We start from the raw sequence: 15,014 nt of genomic DNA, 5'->3' as shown, positions 1-15,014 counted from the left end.
TTTGAATGATTCTGTTGTGGTCCCCGTCCTTCGCATGTTCCACCGCGCTCAAGGACTTGCACGTACGTACATTGTTTGGTTCGTCTTTCTCCTCTTCAATTTTTTTTTGTTTGCGAAATGAAATTAGTTGATCTATCGACATCTCATTTCTCATACTTAAAAATATACTTATTCCACCAAATTTAAGAAATAGACTCATTATATACAACCTCGTCTTTATCAGCGATAACTCAAACCAAACACCCCTAATTACCTCGATCAGCACACGGTCAAGCAAGCACAAGTCAGTCCACGTTCCACACACTCCAGCCCGTTCCAACTGGGCACGGGGATACGGCAGGTGCGCGCACGTTCCTCACCAGCCGAATCGCACTATCCATCCAACCAAATCCCACGTGAAGAAAACGACCACCGTTTCGCAGTTCACCCCTGCCAGGCCCGGCCCGGCTGCTCTCTCTGCTTCTGCTCTGCCTCCCTCTATGGCTCTATATAACCAGCGGGCCGCTTCAGCTCTCTCTCTGACTTGTCCACCATATCCTCTCCAGCTTTCCGCTCCGCCCTTGTCGCTCGTCCAGCCACCGTGCCCGTGCCCGTGCCGCCGAGAATTCTATCCAGAAGCAAGCAACAAGAGCCCACCCCCGCTTCGCGCGCTCTTTCGTGCCAGGCAAACACAGAGCACAGCTATCTGCTCGTGTCCCGGTCCGTCCAACTCGCTCGCTCGCTCAATCCACTGATGATGGGGATCCCGCTGGTGTGCTACTGCCTCGCCGTGCCCAAGCCGGTCATCGCCTTCTGCAGGCTGCTCAGCGCCGTCAGGGACGCCGCCCTGCTGATGCTGGCCGTGGTGGGGCTGTGCCGCTTCCCGCCCGACGGCGCGGTGGACGCCGGCCACCAGCCCGGCGAGGTGAAGGCCCGGCTCCCCGCCGTGGAGTACGGCCAGCTCCTGGCCGAGCACGACGAGCAGCAGCAGTCCGGCGACCACGACTGCGACGGGGACGCCGCGTCGTCGGATTGCATCGTGTGCCTCGAGACGCTGGAGGCGGCGGACGAGGTGCGGCGGCTGGGCAACTGCGCGCACGCCTTCCACCGCGCCTGCATCGACCGCTGGATCGACCTCGGCCGCGCGACCTGCCCGCTCTGCCGCTCCGACCTCCTGCCGCGCGCGCCGGGCTGGGCCAGCCGGCTCGGCCTGGGCCGGCTCACGCGCGTTCGGTGAGGAGGACCGTCTTCCAGGGCAGTTTTTAATTTGTCTATTGGATGATGGGGCGCGGACAGGTTAGCGACGGCGATCGCCCGGGTGGTATAACAGCTGCTCTGCCTGCCATCAGCCAACCGCTAATCTACGGGGGGGCTTCATTAGTACGTAAAAGGCGCCTCACACTTGGTATACGTAAAAGATATACTAGTTATTAATACGTTAAAGGATTGAGTATACGGCACCTAGATGTTTCATTTGTACACGATTTTAATTTCAGTCTCTCCTCGACCATATAATAGTAATTAAATTAGTTCGTCAACTTATTGTGCAACTTGGTGAGCTTAGCAGCAGCAAGTTTGCGCAACTGGCAGTGATGAATAATTTAGCAACCAACTTGAATCCTCTTATCATGATCATCTCGTCTCGTGTTGGGAACCGCTTGCTAAACACGAGCGTGGGTGTAAATAAAGTGCCGAAACAGTCTGATTTAGACTTTTTCTTCGATCAAATTGCGACGCCCAAGGTTTTGAAGAAGCTAGCTGCACACCGAATTTGAAACAGCGCTTACCTAGAAAATCCAAAAGCGCCTGTGTTTGACGACGTACGCAACCCCAATGCAACAACAATATCCCAAACTTCTTTTTCTACGTCAAGGGAAACATTAATTACAGACCTCAATTAACACATGGAATCAATGATGAAGCAGCAGCATGTCAAATACTAGTGTCATTATAGCTTTTTTTTTAAAAAAAAAGGAAGCAGCATAGTAGTCTTCTATTGTACGATTCTCATCATGTAACCAATAATTTAATCTTATAGCGATATGGCCGGACGGACAAGCACATGCACATGGGCCTCGTTCAGCCTCCACTCATGTACGAGCATAGAAGATAATCCAAGAGAACACACGACACGACGACACGACTCCTGCGATCTGCACAAATCCTGTGACCCAATTAATGAGTGCATATACGACATTCTAACTGACAATCGATTCTGGCATGATTAGATGCCATCACCCAAAACAGTACAATTATTCGCTGCTAAGACTCTGACACGGTGACATGTCGTTGTCATCACTGGACAACTAGACTGTCTGTACTTGAATTGAGGTTTTCAGCTTCTGGCGTGAACTGTTTTATTTCACAAAGAAAGTTGAATATGTGTCTTACCAAAGTAAAAAAAAGGTTGAAGATATATCGTAGAAAGAGCTTAATAAAGATACTAGGTGAGTGCCCGTGCGTTGCAACGGAACCGTATAATAACACGATAACTTATGTACATGTGTGTTATATTGTTATAGGTATGTGCCCGTGCATCAGTTTTCAAGAACACAAAAACAAGAAAAATTAGTAGTTCACTTACATCAGTTTTACAATCAAATCCACAAGGGTTATCTGTCAAAATTATTTGCATAACATAATGAGTAGTGCCTTGAATCAATTCACCAGATCACATGTCATGGAGACTAAATCAGAAAGCACTTGAACTCCATCATCAAGCTCAAGGCCTAAACACATGCTTGAACAAGGAAATATTTTAATGGGCCGACTTAATTCAAAAAGATACATTGACCATGGTCCGCTAGTATGAGCTGCATTTCAGATACTCTAGATAGCTCCAGTTCATTTACTTCGGGATTTGATTCTCCAGCATCTTCATTTGTACCAACTAATGCCTTAATTTTCGAAATAGATGTACAAAAAGTGAGATATCTACAACTGAGAATATTAAAAACCAAAGAACAAAAAATGTGGTGTTTTGTAGCGCTCATAGCACCATGTCTTCTAGTGCTATCTTTTCTTTTTTGCAGGATCAAGAGTCAAAAGTCAGGAAGGTTTGGTCCTGTCCATGGCACGTGTAGGGCAAGCATCTTTGTTCGGGCGAAATGGCATACTGATAAGCACTCAGGGGGCAATCACTTGGTGTGCAAGGATCTAATACTATTTTTAAAAAATCTGAACAAAACCATGAGCCAATGTCAGGCAACAGATGCACATGCTTATCATGAACTGCAACCTTCTGGTGGTTTTCATCAGGATTTGTGGTCTGGTTCATTGTTACATGCTACGTTTAACTCTAATATAGAAATGAATGAATAAAAAAGTCTTGGGGGCAGTAAATGTGCAGCAGAAAACGCATCCTGTAATTCTGAAGACCAAGAAGCAATAGAGCAAAATTCAATATCCTAAGCAATTGCAGTACAACATAATATGAACACTAACAACATGAAGGAAGAATAGCTTTTACCCGTCTACGTAAACCACGGCCAGAATTTGGGACATAAGCATTGACCAAGTAAAAATCATCAAACTCCAAGGTAATAAGCCTGCCTTCCTGATCACGCTCTGTTATGTCAAGCCCATATTGAACTGAGATTGGTTGTACCTGTTAATGCATACAAAAGAACACGGAAAGTGAGGTTAGATATATACTATGTATCAACTGATAGTATTGGGTTCAGAAGATTTATTGCAATGCTGCTATCCATTGACTTTTTAGTCAGTACAAAAGGGAGATGTTGGGCATTAACCATAAGAAGAACATACCCGTGATATAACAGCAGTTCCTGAATAACCAAGCCTTGCAACACTGCAAGACCAACAGGTGTAATCATATTCATGTACCAGGTTTTTAAAAAGGTCAACATTGCGCTCCTGAAAAGAGAATGAAAACCTGATCATGGCATTGGTATGTGTGCATCATAAAGAAAGATAACCATATCATGATATATTGGATTATTTAGAGACCCCATGTACACATCAAAGCATCCCACTGCCTAGGACGAAGCTGTATATGAGGGAGCAGATTCCTACGAACCTTCTAGATAAGCATGTGCATCTGCAAAGGACGAAACTACCCAGCCTTCTTGACGACGAGTTTGGCCTCCACCTCCGTATCCTCATCGGGGTCCTCATGGTGTCGTTTGGCCCAGGGTAGCAAGTACTATACAATGTCGACACGCGCCTTGAGAAGCTCCTACGAGCCCTCGGTGAAGAAGGGGTACTCGATCTGTTGTTGCTTCTCCTCGACGATGCTTCATCCAATTGTGCCCACAACAGAAGTGCAGAAAAGATGTAACTGTTATACTTCCAGCTCATTATTCATTGTTGTCAATTAAAATGCAGTAAATTATGCTTCATCCAATTGTGCTTAAGAAACAAGCATCTTGTAGTAGCAATAAAGTACATACCCAAGATGGTAACCAAACAGAATAGCCCCCAAACAAGCAACGCCAACATATGGCAGAACATGTCCTGAGGATTTAACTTGAACCTTCTCCAATGGAATATCTTTAGGGTCAACTATAAAAGGGTAGTCAAATGAGTTGAGAGAATGCAGAGACTGAACGTAGTCTGCCATTTAAACTTGCAGTAGAAAAGTGTGCAAATGAAAATAATCTACAACACTAAAGGTGATATAGATCTTCAAAAATGGCTCGCACATGCAGTGATCAGAACAATGAAATATAAATACAAAAATGGCTCAGTGTTCAACATACCCTTGCCAGAAAACCATACTGACCAAGCATCCGAGTGCTCCAAATGTCCAACATAGTGACATTTGACTTGAGCACTATGCTAGTTAGTACAACCTAGTTAGAGGCCCGTGCGTTGCAACGGTATATCGTTACTCTGTTAATTGGCAAGCAATGCTTTGAACAAGTGTGCTATGGATAAGTGGTTAGTGAAAAAACTTTGTGTACCTTGAGTTTTTGAAGTAAGTATGCACATGAAGACTCTGGTAGCGTAGCAGCACTGGAGTTTTTCAGCCATCTGTGATGAGAATATGCATGGACCATATTTACTTACCATCACTGTTATCATTAGCTCACAGGACAATAAAACAATATTTTATCAACAGAAGAAGAATCATAGTGTAGATAATTAGAAACATGACTCAGAGGCTATCTCCACCATGACAGAAACAACGGGTAATGCGATTCAATGCAACTTTAACACTTGCATTCTCCACCATGATGTGGTCAAGTATGCCTGTAGAACAGATTATTTTTACCATTAGCCAGAGAAACTGCACTCATTAACAAAAGAAAAATAATAAAATTATAGCAAGGCAGGAGTATAGGCTACCACGTGTAGCTCTTGCAGGCTGTAGTTTGCTTAGCTCTCGTGACAGTGTGATCACTACAACGTCCATTTGTGCAGTGGCATCTGATTTGGCAGTTGTCAGAATGTTAGGAACAACTTGAACCCATATTTTTTAAAAAGCAAATCCGAAATTTTACTCAATAGCAACTTGGGTTATTCCTAAGAATCTCATTTATTATGTGATATGCTCATTGCACAACTTTTTTTAAAAATGCATTAGCGGTTTGAAGCATCACAAACAAATTTGTGTAAAAACAATAGAACTGAAACTTCTATATTCAGTAACATGGGCTATTTCTAGTAATCTCATCTATTATGTGATATGCTAGTATCATAAAGTTTCTTACCAGTTGGATCATGTACTAAATAACACTCACACGAATAAACACTTCAGTAGCATCTTGAATCCATGTCAAAGGTTGCTGGTATCACAACTCCAAATGAGGTTTGGATATTTGAATATTTGAAACACACATCAAAACCAAACACAAAAAATGGATGTAGGGGGAAATGGAGAGCAGACCGTGAGCGATAAAATGGAGAGCAGACTGTGAGCGATAAAATGGAGAGCAGACCTGGCCGCCCTCCACCTCGGCGTCTGTGAGCGTCAGCGCCCTCTGCAGCTTCCGGCTGGAGAACACCTCCACCTTCGTCGCGTACGTGGCCGTCACCGGGCGGTGGTCCGACAGTGCCAACTCCGACCGCCGGTAGCCCAGCAGCTCCAGCCCCTTGTCGTACGACAGCACCCGGTCGCACCACGCCGGCGTTCGCCGCCCGTCGCCCCTCTGGCTCTGGCCCTGGTGGTCCCCTACGCCGACGTACCTCCTCGTCCCGCCGAGATCAGCTCGTGCGCTCACTCGTACGACGCGTCCAACCGGTAGTTCAGATCGCCCAGCCAGAAGATCCGGCTGCAGAAACAAATCATCGTCAGGTTCCTGGACGGACGGATGGATGCTGATGATGCGATGCCATGGATGTTTCTGGTTAGCTGCAGGTCGCCCGGGGCGGCGAAGGGCGTGGGGCGGTGGATCTTGCGGGTGAAGACGACGGTCGAGAGGCCACACGAGCGGCGACGACGAGGGGGCGAGTATCACCGAGCGGGCAAGCGGCATCCCGAAATGGCGACCGTCGGGGCTCGGCATGGCCCCAGCGTCCATCTGATGATGCCGCACGGATTGGGGGCGAAGCGACATCGACATTTGGAGCGAGGATTGCGGGAGAGTGGATGGAAGACGAGCTCAGGAAGACGTGCTCCGAGATCCCGGTCATGCCTTCCATATGGAGATCCTGGCGTAGTGGCGAGGAAAGAAGGTGGAGCTATCGGCGGCGTGATTTTAGGGTTGGGCACGGCGTGGTTTCGAAGGCTAGGACGGACGCGAGCAGAGAGCGAGGGCGCGAGAGAGAGCGGGCGACTGCATACGGCAGAACCGTGCACCAAAATGTGTGTAGTCTACACTATTGTCTTATAGAGTAGTAGAGATATACAAGTGGACACGTACGTAGGGACGACGATGAAGCCTCTGCGCACGGCCGCCTCCACCCTGATTTGCTACCACCGGGTGTCGGCTATCCTCCCGTCCTTCCACCTCCCCCCGTCCCCCGCACATAGAGGTAGATAACGAGCCACAGAGTCAGCTCGGCTCAGCTCGTTTACGAGCTCGAGCTGACTCGTTTAGCTCGCGAGCCAGAGCAGAAAAAAATGTACATAATAATTATTTTTAGTTAATTTTAAACTAACTATAATTCATCACTCATTAATTCACAATTCATATACATGTTCATCAGTTTAATCTATAATTATATTTGCATAGACCAAATTAACACATAGATATAGTTCATTAATCATTAGTTTAATTCATAGGCCATAGACACCTCACATATATATATAACATGTTAATCAATTATTATGTAAATGATATGCATATAGTTTCGTTTTGTTGCAATATGGTAGCTCGCGAGCTGGCTCGTTAACGAACCGGGCTAGGATGTTAGCTCAGCTCGTGAAAAAAATTCAAACGAACTGATTCGAGCCGAGCCGAGCCGAGCTGACAATGAATCGAGCGAGCCAGCGAGCCACGAGCATTTCGTCCAGCCCTACCCGCAGACCCTTTGACATGATGTGAAAAGATGTGTTTTTTTCTAGTCGAATGGACACGTGCCCTTGCGGATTGGTAGGGGATCCGATGTTCAATTCTTGCAAAGTCCTATCATATCGGATTTGATACTAATATTAAATATAATCTATGTCGGGGACCATAATTAGGGATACCCTCAAGACGCCTAATTCTCAGCTGGTAACCCCATCAGCATAAAGCTGCAGAGGCCTGATGGGTGCGATTAAGTCAGGGATCAGTCCATACGAGTGACTCGATCACGCTTCGCCCAAGCCTAGCCTCGGACAAGGGCAGCCGACCTCGAGGGACTTCCGTCTCGCCCGAGGCCCCTCTTTTTACGGCGGACACATCTCCGGCTCGCCCAAGGCCTTGGCTTCGCTAAGAAGCAACCCTGACTAAATCGCCGCACCGACTGACCGAGTTGCAGGAGCATTTAACGCAAAGGTGGCCTGACACCTCTATCCTGACGCGCGCCCCCCAGAGCCGAAGTGACCGCCGTCACTCCGCCGCACCACTGACCGGTCTGACAGAAGGACAGCGCCGCCTGCGCCACTCCGACTACAGTGCCACTCGACAGAGTGAGTCTGACAGGCAGTCAGGCCTTGCCAAAGGCGCCATAGGAAGCTCTGCCCCGCCCGACCCTAGGGCTCGGACTCGGGCTAAGACCCGGAAGACGGCGAACTCCGCTCCGCCCGACCCCAGGGCTCGGACTCGGGCTAAGACCCGGAAGACGGCGAACTCCGCTCCGCCCGACCCCAGGGCTTGGACTCGGGCTAAGACCCGGAAGACGGCGAACTCCGCTCCGCCCGACCCCAGGGCTCGGACTCGGGCTAGGACCCGGAAGACGACGAACTCCGCTCCGCCCGACCCCAGGGCTCGGACTCGGGCTCGACCCCGGAAGACGACGAACTCCGCCTCGCCCGACCCCAGGGCTCGGACTCCGCCCTGGCCTCCGCCGAACGACTTCCGCCTCGCCCGACCCAGGGGCTCGGGCTCGGCCTCGGCCACGGAAGACAGACTCGACCTCGGCTTCGGAGGAGCCCCCACGTCGCCCGACCTAGGGCACAGGCCCGCCACGTCAACAGGGAGCACCATCATCATCCTACCCCGAGCCGACTCGGGTCATGGAGAACAAGACCGGTGTCCCATCTGGCTAGCTCCGCCAGATAGGCAATGATGGCGCCCCACAAGCTCTGTGACGACGACGGCTCTCAGCTCTCCTACGGAAGCAGGTGGACGTCAGCAAGGACTCGACCGCTCCGACAGCTGCCCCTCCGCCAGGCTCCGTTGCTCCTCCGACTGCCACGACATCACGCCAGCAGGGTGCCAAGATCTCTCCGGCTGCCACATTGGCATGTACTTAGGGCGCTAGCTCTCCCTCCGCTAGACACGTAGCACTCTGCTACACCCCCCATTGTACACCTGGATCCTCTCCTTACGACTATAAAAGGAAGGACCAGGGCCTTCTTAGAGAAGGTTGGCCGCGCGGGACCGAGGACGGGACAGGCGCTCTCTTGGGGCCGCTCGCTTCCCTCACCCGCGTGGACGCTTGTAACCCCCCTACTGCAAGCGCACCCGACCTGGGCGCGGGACGAACACGAAGGCCGCGGGACTTCCACCTCTCTCACGCCCGTCTCCGGCCACCTCGCCTCTCCCCCCTTCGCGCTCGCCCACGCGCTCGACCCATCTGGGCTGGGGCACGCAGCACACTCACTCGTCGGCTTAGGGACCCCCCGGTCTCGAAACGCCGACAGTCTAATTATTAAGTTAATTACAAAGTGACATCATCTTTTGGGCCAAACACCAAATATCCCTAGATCCTGCTTGTGGAGAACGAGACGTTGGAGAATCTCTCTGCGTCAGTGTGGGCCGTCCGTGACTCTACGCGAGGAGCTCCGCTCTTCTCCACGGGCACGCGGACCGTCCATATAGAGACAGCGAACCATCCTCGAGGGCGTAGAGAGCTTCATGAATATCCTACGGAACCTGGATCTCGCCTTCCGGGAGGGATCCCGTCGGATAAAAAAGATCTTAGAGTTGTCTTGGGATCCACAGGCCATCTAATATATATATATATATATATATATATATATATATATATATAAGGGAACGTCTAAATCCGTTCCTAGGCGAGATCTAACAGTTTTTCATGGGTTTGTTAGGATAACCATGCACGGGATGAGGATTTCAACCTGAATTAATCTAATCGCAGACCGACCTTCCGGGGAACGGATTGTCCGGGCCACATGGCCAAACCGTCCGACCATCTAGGTGCCAAATCTGGTGCTCAACACATGGCCCTGCCTTTTGGTGGAGCTTAGCGAACCAAAAGCACCTGGCACAAGCTTTTAATACAACTCGATGTGAGAACATCAGTATTCTAAGCATCTTGTCATACACTAGGCTGATATTGATTTAGAAACCAGCCATTTAATGCTTTAGGTAATTTCTCACCTTGCAATATTTCTAGCATGTATGCATTACCAGAAATTACATGTATAACTCTATAAGGTCCAGGTTGGGAAACATTTGCCAAACTTCTGGACCATGCTCCTTAATGGAAACATTGTCTTCGAGATTGGATCCCAACCTAAAATGACTTAGCATTTACCTTGTTAATGTAGGCTTTGGCAACTATAAGCTTATCATTCTCAATCTCCTTCAAAGTCACCAATATTTTGTCAGTCACCTCATCAATATTATCCATCACTAAATCATGATAGTCACCGACAGATAGATCATTTTGTCCAACAAACTTGATAACATTTAGGCTTATCTCCACGGGCAAAATAGCTTCCTATCCATATATAAGCTCAAAAGGAGAAACCTTAGTAGCACAATTTTTTGTGCCAGCGCTAGAATGATAATATATTTTCTTATTAATAAGGCTAATCAATATTTTATTACTTGACTCGGCCTAACCACTGGTCCGAGTATAATATGGAGATGAATTGAGCAACTTAATCTTGTATAATTCAGCAAACTCACGACCCCCTTGGACATAAAAGAAGTCCCCTTATCTATAGTCAAAGTTTGAGGAATATCAAATCTGTGAATAATATGTCCAACCATAGACTCAATTACCTCCTCGTGTGTCATATTGTTTAAAGCAACGACTTCGATCCATTTGGTGAAATAGTTTATAGCGACTAATACAAACCGATGCCCTTTGGGTGAGGATGGATGAATCTCCACGCACAAAGTCTAAACCCCAGCCTCTCTAAAGGGCCAAGACTTGATGATGGGATGTAATTTGGCGACAGGAACCATATGTATATCACCGAACTGGTGGCACACTTGACATCCCCTATAGTACTTAAAACAATCGACAATTATATCAGACCAATAAAACCCAGCCCTTCTCAAAAGACACTTCATTTTTAGAACTGATTGATGAGTACCACAAATGCCTTCATATACTTCTGCCATGTCTAATATAGCATCATCAGGGTCAAGCACCTAAGCATAACATCGCTAGGAGTTAGACGATAAAGTTCATCATCAATGAGAAAATACTAAAAAGTGGTCTATCGAATACTCCTATCAACTTTAACATTAGGATCCCGCAAATAAGTTATCAAGGACATCCTCCAATCAACCGCATTAGGCACGTTATCGGCCGAATCGGTTAGGATCATTACTGTAGTGCCTCTATTGACTGCTGATAGTCCAACCACCTCACCCAGACAGTCTAACACCTGAACTGTAGACAGTCCAGTGACCTCACATGGACGGTCCGACACCTGTAGCCTCGGCCTTACAACACCGATTATCAGATTTCCAGAAATATGAAACTTTCCTTTGTTGATCCGATACCCCGAAGCCTTCTGTGCCAAGCTATTAGCTCTGAAATTCTTAGTTCTAAATATATGACGAATGTCAAATTCATCAAATAGATAGATTATGACCTTACATTATATGAGATAACTCTTCAAGGTACCATCTAAATATTGATACTCTCTTGAAACTTGTTGGACTACTAATTAAGAATCACCAAAAACTCTTACATGTCTCACTCCCATATATTTTAAGAGTTCCAAACCAAATATCAAAGCTTCATATCCGGCTTGATTATTAGTACAATGAAACCCTAATTGGGTAGAGAATTCAAAGACAACACCTACTACTGAAACAAGCATTATGTCAATGCCTTGTCCTTCTTTGCAAGCCGATTCATCAAAATAAAGTGTCGAGAGGGTGATAGTAATATAGAATACATCTAGCTCACAAGAATCATCAATCCGATGTTCTACAATAAAAATAACTAAGAACTAGCCTTTCATATATTTTAAAGACTCATAGACCAAATTATATTCTATAAGTGCATAAGCCCATTTACCAATTCTACCATTTATAATTGGGTTTTCCAACATACATTTAATCACATTAGTTTGACAAGCGATAGTAAAAGATCTAGACAAGATAATACCTAAGCTTGGTGCATGTGAAAACAAGCATAAACATATTTTTTTAATAAAAGTGAAAGGGAAATAGGGTCAAACCTTTTCCTAAATGATTTTGGTGGTTGAAATGCCCAACACAAATTATTGGACTAACTAGTTTGGTCTAGATTATATATTCTACAGGTTCCAAAGGTTCAACACAAACCAATAAAAGATCTAAGTTAGGGTTCAAAAGAAAGGAGCAAAAAACCCGAAGAGAACCCTGGTCTGGCGCACCGGACAGTGTCCGGTGCACCAGGGACCGTACAGGTTGAACTCTTCACCTTCAGGTTTTTGGAGAGCCGCTCCGCTATAATTCACCGGACTATCCGGTGGGCCACCGGACTGTCCAGTGCGCCAGCGGAGCAAAGACTAAGAAGCGCAACGGTCAACTCCAACGATCGCCTGCAACGTGAACAGTGCGTAGACAGTTCGCGCAGAGTCAGAGCAGCGCCAGATGGCGCACCAGACAGTGAACAGTGCCTGTCCGGTGGCCCAAGCTGTCAGAGCTCCAATGGTCGAAACCATTAGAACCCTAACGGTTGGGTGACATGGCTGGTGCACCGGACAGTGTCCGGTGGCGCACCGGACTGTCCGGTGCGCCCATCGACAGACAGCCTCCCAACGGTTGGTTTGGTGGTTGGAGCTATAAATACCCCCCAACCACCACCACTTCAAGCATCCAAGTTTTTCAGACATCTCATTCAATACAAGAGCTAGTGCAATCAATACAAGACACAATTCAATAGAATCAAAGCCTCTCCAAGTCCCAAATCCACTCCAAACAAATAGTGACTAGAGAGAGTGTTTTGCTCGTGTTCTTTGAGCTCTTGTTCTTGGATCACTTTCTTCCTTCCCATTCTTGTTCTTCAAACATTTGTAATCAAGGTAAGAGACACCAATTGTGTGGTGGTCCTTGCGGGGTCTAAGTGACCCATTTGATTGAGGAGAAAGCTCACTCGGTCTAGGTGACCGTTTGAGAGAGGGAAAGGGTTGAAAGAGACCCGGTCTTTGTGACCACCTCAACGGGGACTAGGTTTGCAAGAACCGAACCTCGATAAAACAAATCACCGTGTCACTCGCTTTATTTCTTGGTTGATTTGTTTTCACCCTCTCTTTCGGACTCGGTTTTGTTTCTAACGCTAACCCCGGCTTGTAGTTGTGCTTAAAGTTTGTAAATTTCAGTTTGCGCCTATTCACCCCCCCTCTAGGCGACTTTCAAAAAGCGTACCTCGTTTTAGTATCCACCAACCAACGACTCAAATAAGTTATGGTATGCTCCTTCCCTTCGATCTCCTAAGTCAAAACAACATCAATGACCTTGTCTTCGGCTGTTACATATAACCTAAAAGGAAGCCTGCTCTTTGGTGCCTTAAGCACCGAAACTAAATACAAGTACTCTTTAGTTACGTCAAAAGCATGGTGTTGTTCTGCCCCCATGTGAAATCTACATTGTTCTTCAGCCAAAGGATAGGAGTGCAAGCATCAACTTTCCTAGCAAGGTTAGATATAAATCTTTGTAAACAATTTACTTTGCCGAGAAAATTTTGCATCTCCAGCTTACAAGTAGAAGCACCCACATTATGAATGGCTTTCATTCGATCAGGATCTACTTCTATGCCATGCTCATGAATTATGAGTTCTAAGAACTTTTCATCCAACACCCCGAAAGCACATTTGTGCAGATTATACAAACACATCTTCTCAAATGATCATCATAAATCGCTAGATGAGAATCAAACTCAACCAATTTGACTATTATATCATCGATGTAGATATCGATGATGTTTCCCAATAACTCATGAAAAATTAAATTCATTGCCCTTTGATAGGTTGTGCCCATATTCTTTAGCCCAAAAGTCAAAACAACCCACTCAAATGAACCAATAAAGCGAGGACACACATAGGCCATTTTAGACGTATCTTCCTTGGTCATGAAGATTTGACTGTATCTTACATTACCATCAAGAAAACTAATAACTCTATTACCAGAAGCATTAGTAATTAAGATACCGGCTACATGCATAGGGTATTCATCTTTAGGAGTCGGTCTATTTAGATTTTGAAAAGTCAATACGTACCCTGAGTTTGCTGGAGTCCTTTTTTTCATCGACGCGGTATTTGAGACCTAGTCATCATACCTGCAAGGCCTAATAAAACCAGCTTCCAAGAGTCTCCTAATTTGTCCTTAATCCTTTGACATAAATCTGGACAAAATGGTTTTGGTTTCTGCTTGAATGACTAAAATCCAGGTTTATTTGGTAACTGATGGTCAACTAACTCTCAACTTAGTCCTGGTATTTTAGTATAACGCCAAGCAAAATAATTAGCAAACTCATGTAATAATCTTATCATTTTTCCCTAGAATTGGATTTCAGGTTTATGTTTACAAAGGTCGGTCTTAGTGTGTTACCATCACATATATCAACATTTTCTAAAGAATCAGCCGAAGTAAACCTCTGTCCTAATTTGTCTAAATCTAATTTTTTCTACCATATAATAAATTAGGTAAGAATGTTACTCTCTATAAAAATGCGGACCGTCCGGCCATAGAGAGCAAACCGTTCGGACGGGCGGCTGCAAACTGCAAACCTCTCTACGAGACTTCGGATTGTTCGGCCATAGGGGCCAGACCATCTAAAAGGGTGGCTGCAACCTGCGGACCTCTATGTAGGACTTTGGACCGACTGGCCTTAGGATGAGCGTAAATGAACACTAGATGTGGACGACTATGAGATAGTCGAGTCATTCGTTGCAGTACCAATCATCACTTCTAAAACACCCGCAAGGTTTACAACCATCCTTAAACGTGAGGCAGTAGTTCATGCTAGTTCAGTCCTTGACGATCTTTAAAATGATTTAATGGAGCATATCGGAGATCTGCATCATGGCAATTAAATTTTGTTTATGAATTATGTAATGCTTTAGCTTCATGAATTATATAATTTTTTATGTTTTATGAATTATGTAGTTTTTATTTTCTTAATTATGCAATCTGATGCATTTTCATTTTAATAAAACGACATGTGTTTTATCGCAACTAAAAGAGTGAGGCTAAAGGTTATGTATTAGAGCGTTACGATAGACAAGAGCTAACGATGATCGTTAGTAGGATCAACGCACTACCGGAATTTGGCTCTTTGTCGAGTAC

The 15,014-nt window shown here is 46.1% G+C and overlaps 1 protein-coding gene across 1 annotated transcript; it reads left to right on the top strand.

Moving 5' to 3' along the window:
- The first annotated feature begins 530 nt into the window (after positions 1-530).
- On the top strand, positions 531-1,704 carry LOC100217252 (uncharacterized). The gene has a single exon (NM_001143607.1). The coding sequence runs from the start codon at positions 734-736 to the stop codon at positions 1,214-1,216; it is 483 nt and encodes a 160-aa protein (NP_001137079.1). The 5' UTR covers positions 531-733; the 3' UTR covers positions 1,217-1,704.
- Positions 1,705-15,014: the final 13,310 nt, after the last annotated feature.

This window comes from Zea mays, chromosome 4 (genome assembly GCF_902167145.1).
Source record: "Zea mays cultivar B73 chromosome 4, Zm-B73-REFERENCE-NAM-5.0, whole genome shotgun sequence".
NCBI classification, from domain to species: Eukaryota; Viridiplantae; Streptophyta; class Magnoliopsida; order Poales; family Poaceae; genus Zea; species Zea mays.
This window is presented reverse-complemented; position numbering and strand designations above follow the sequence as displayed.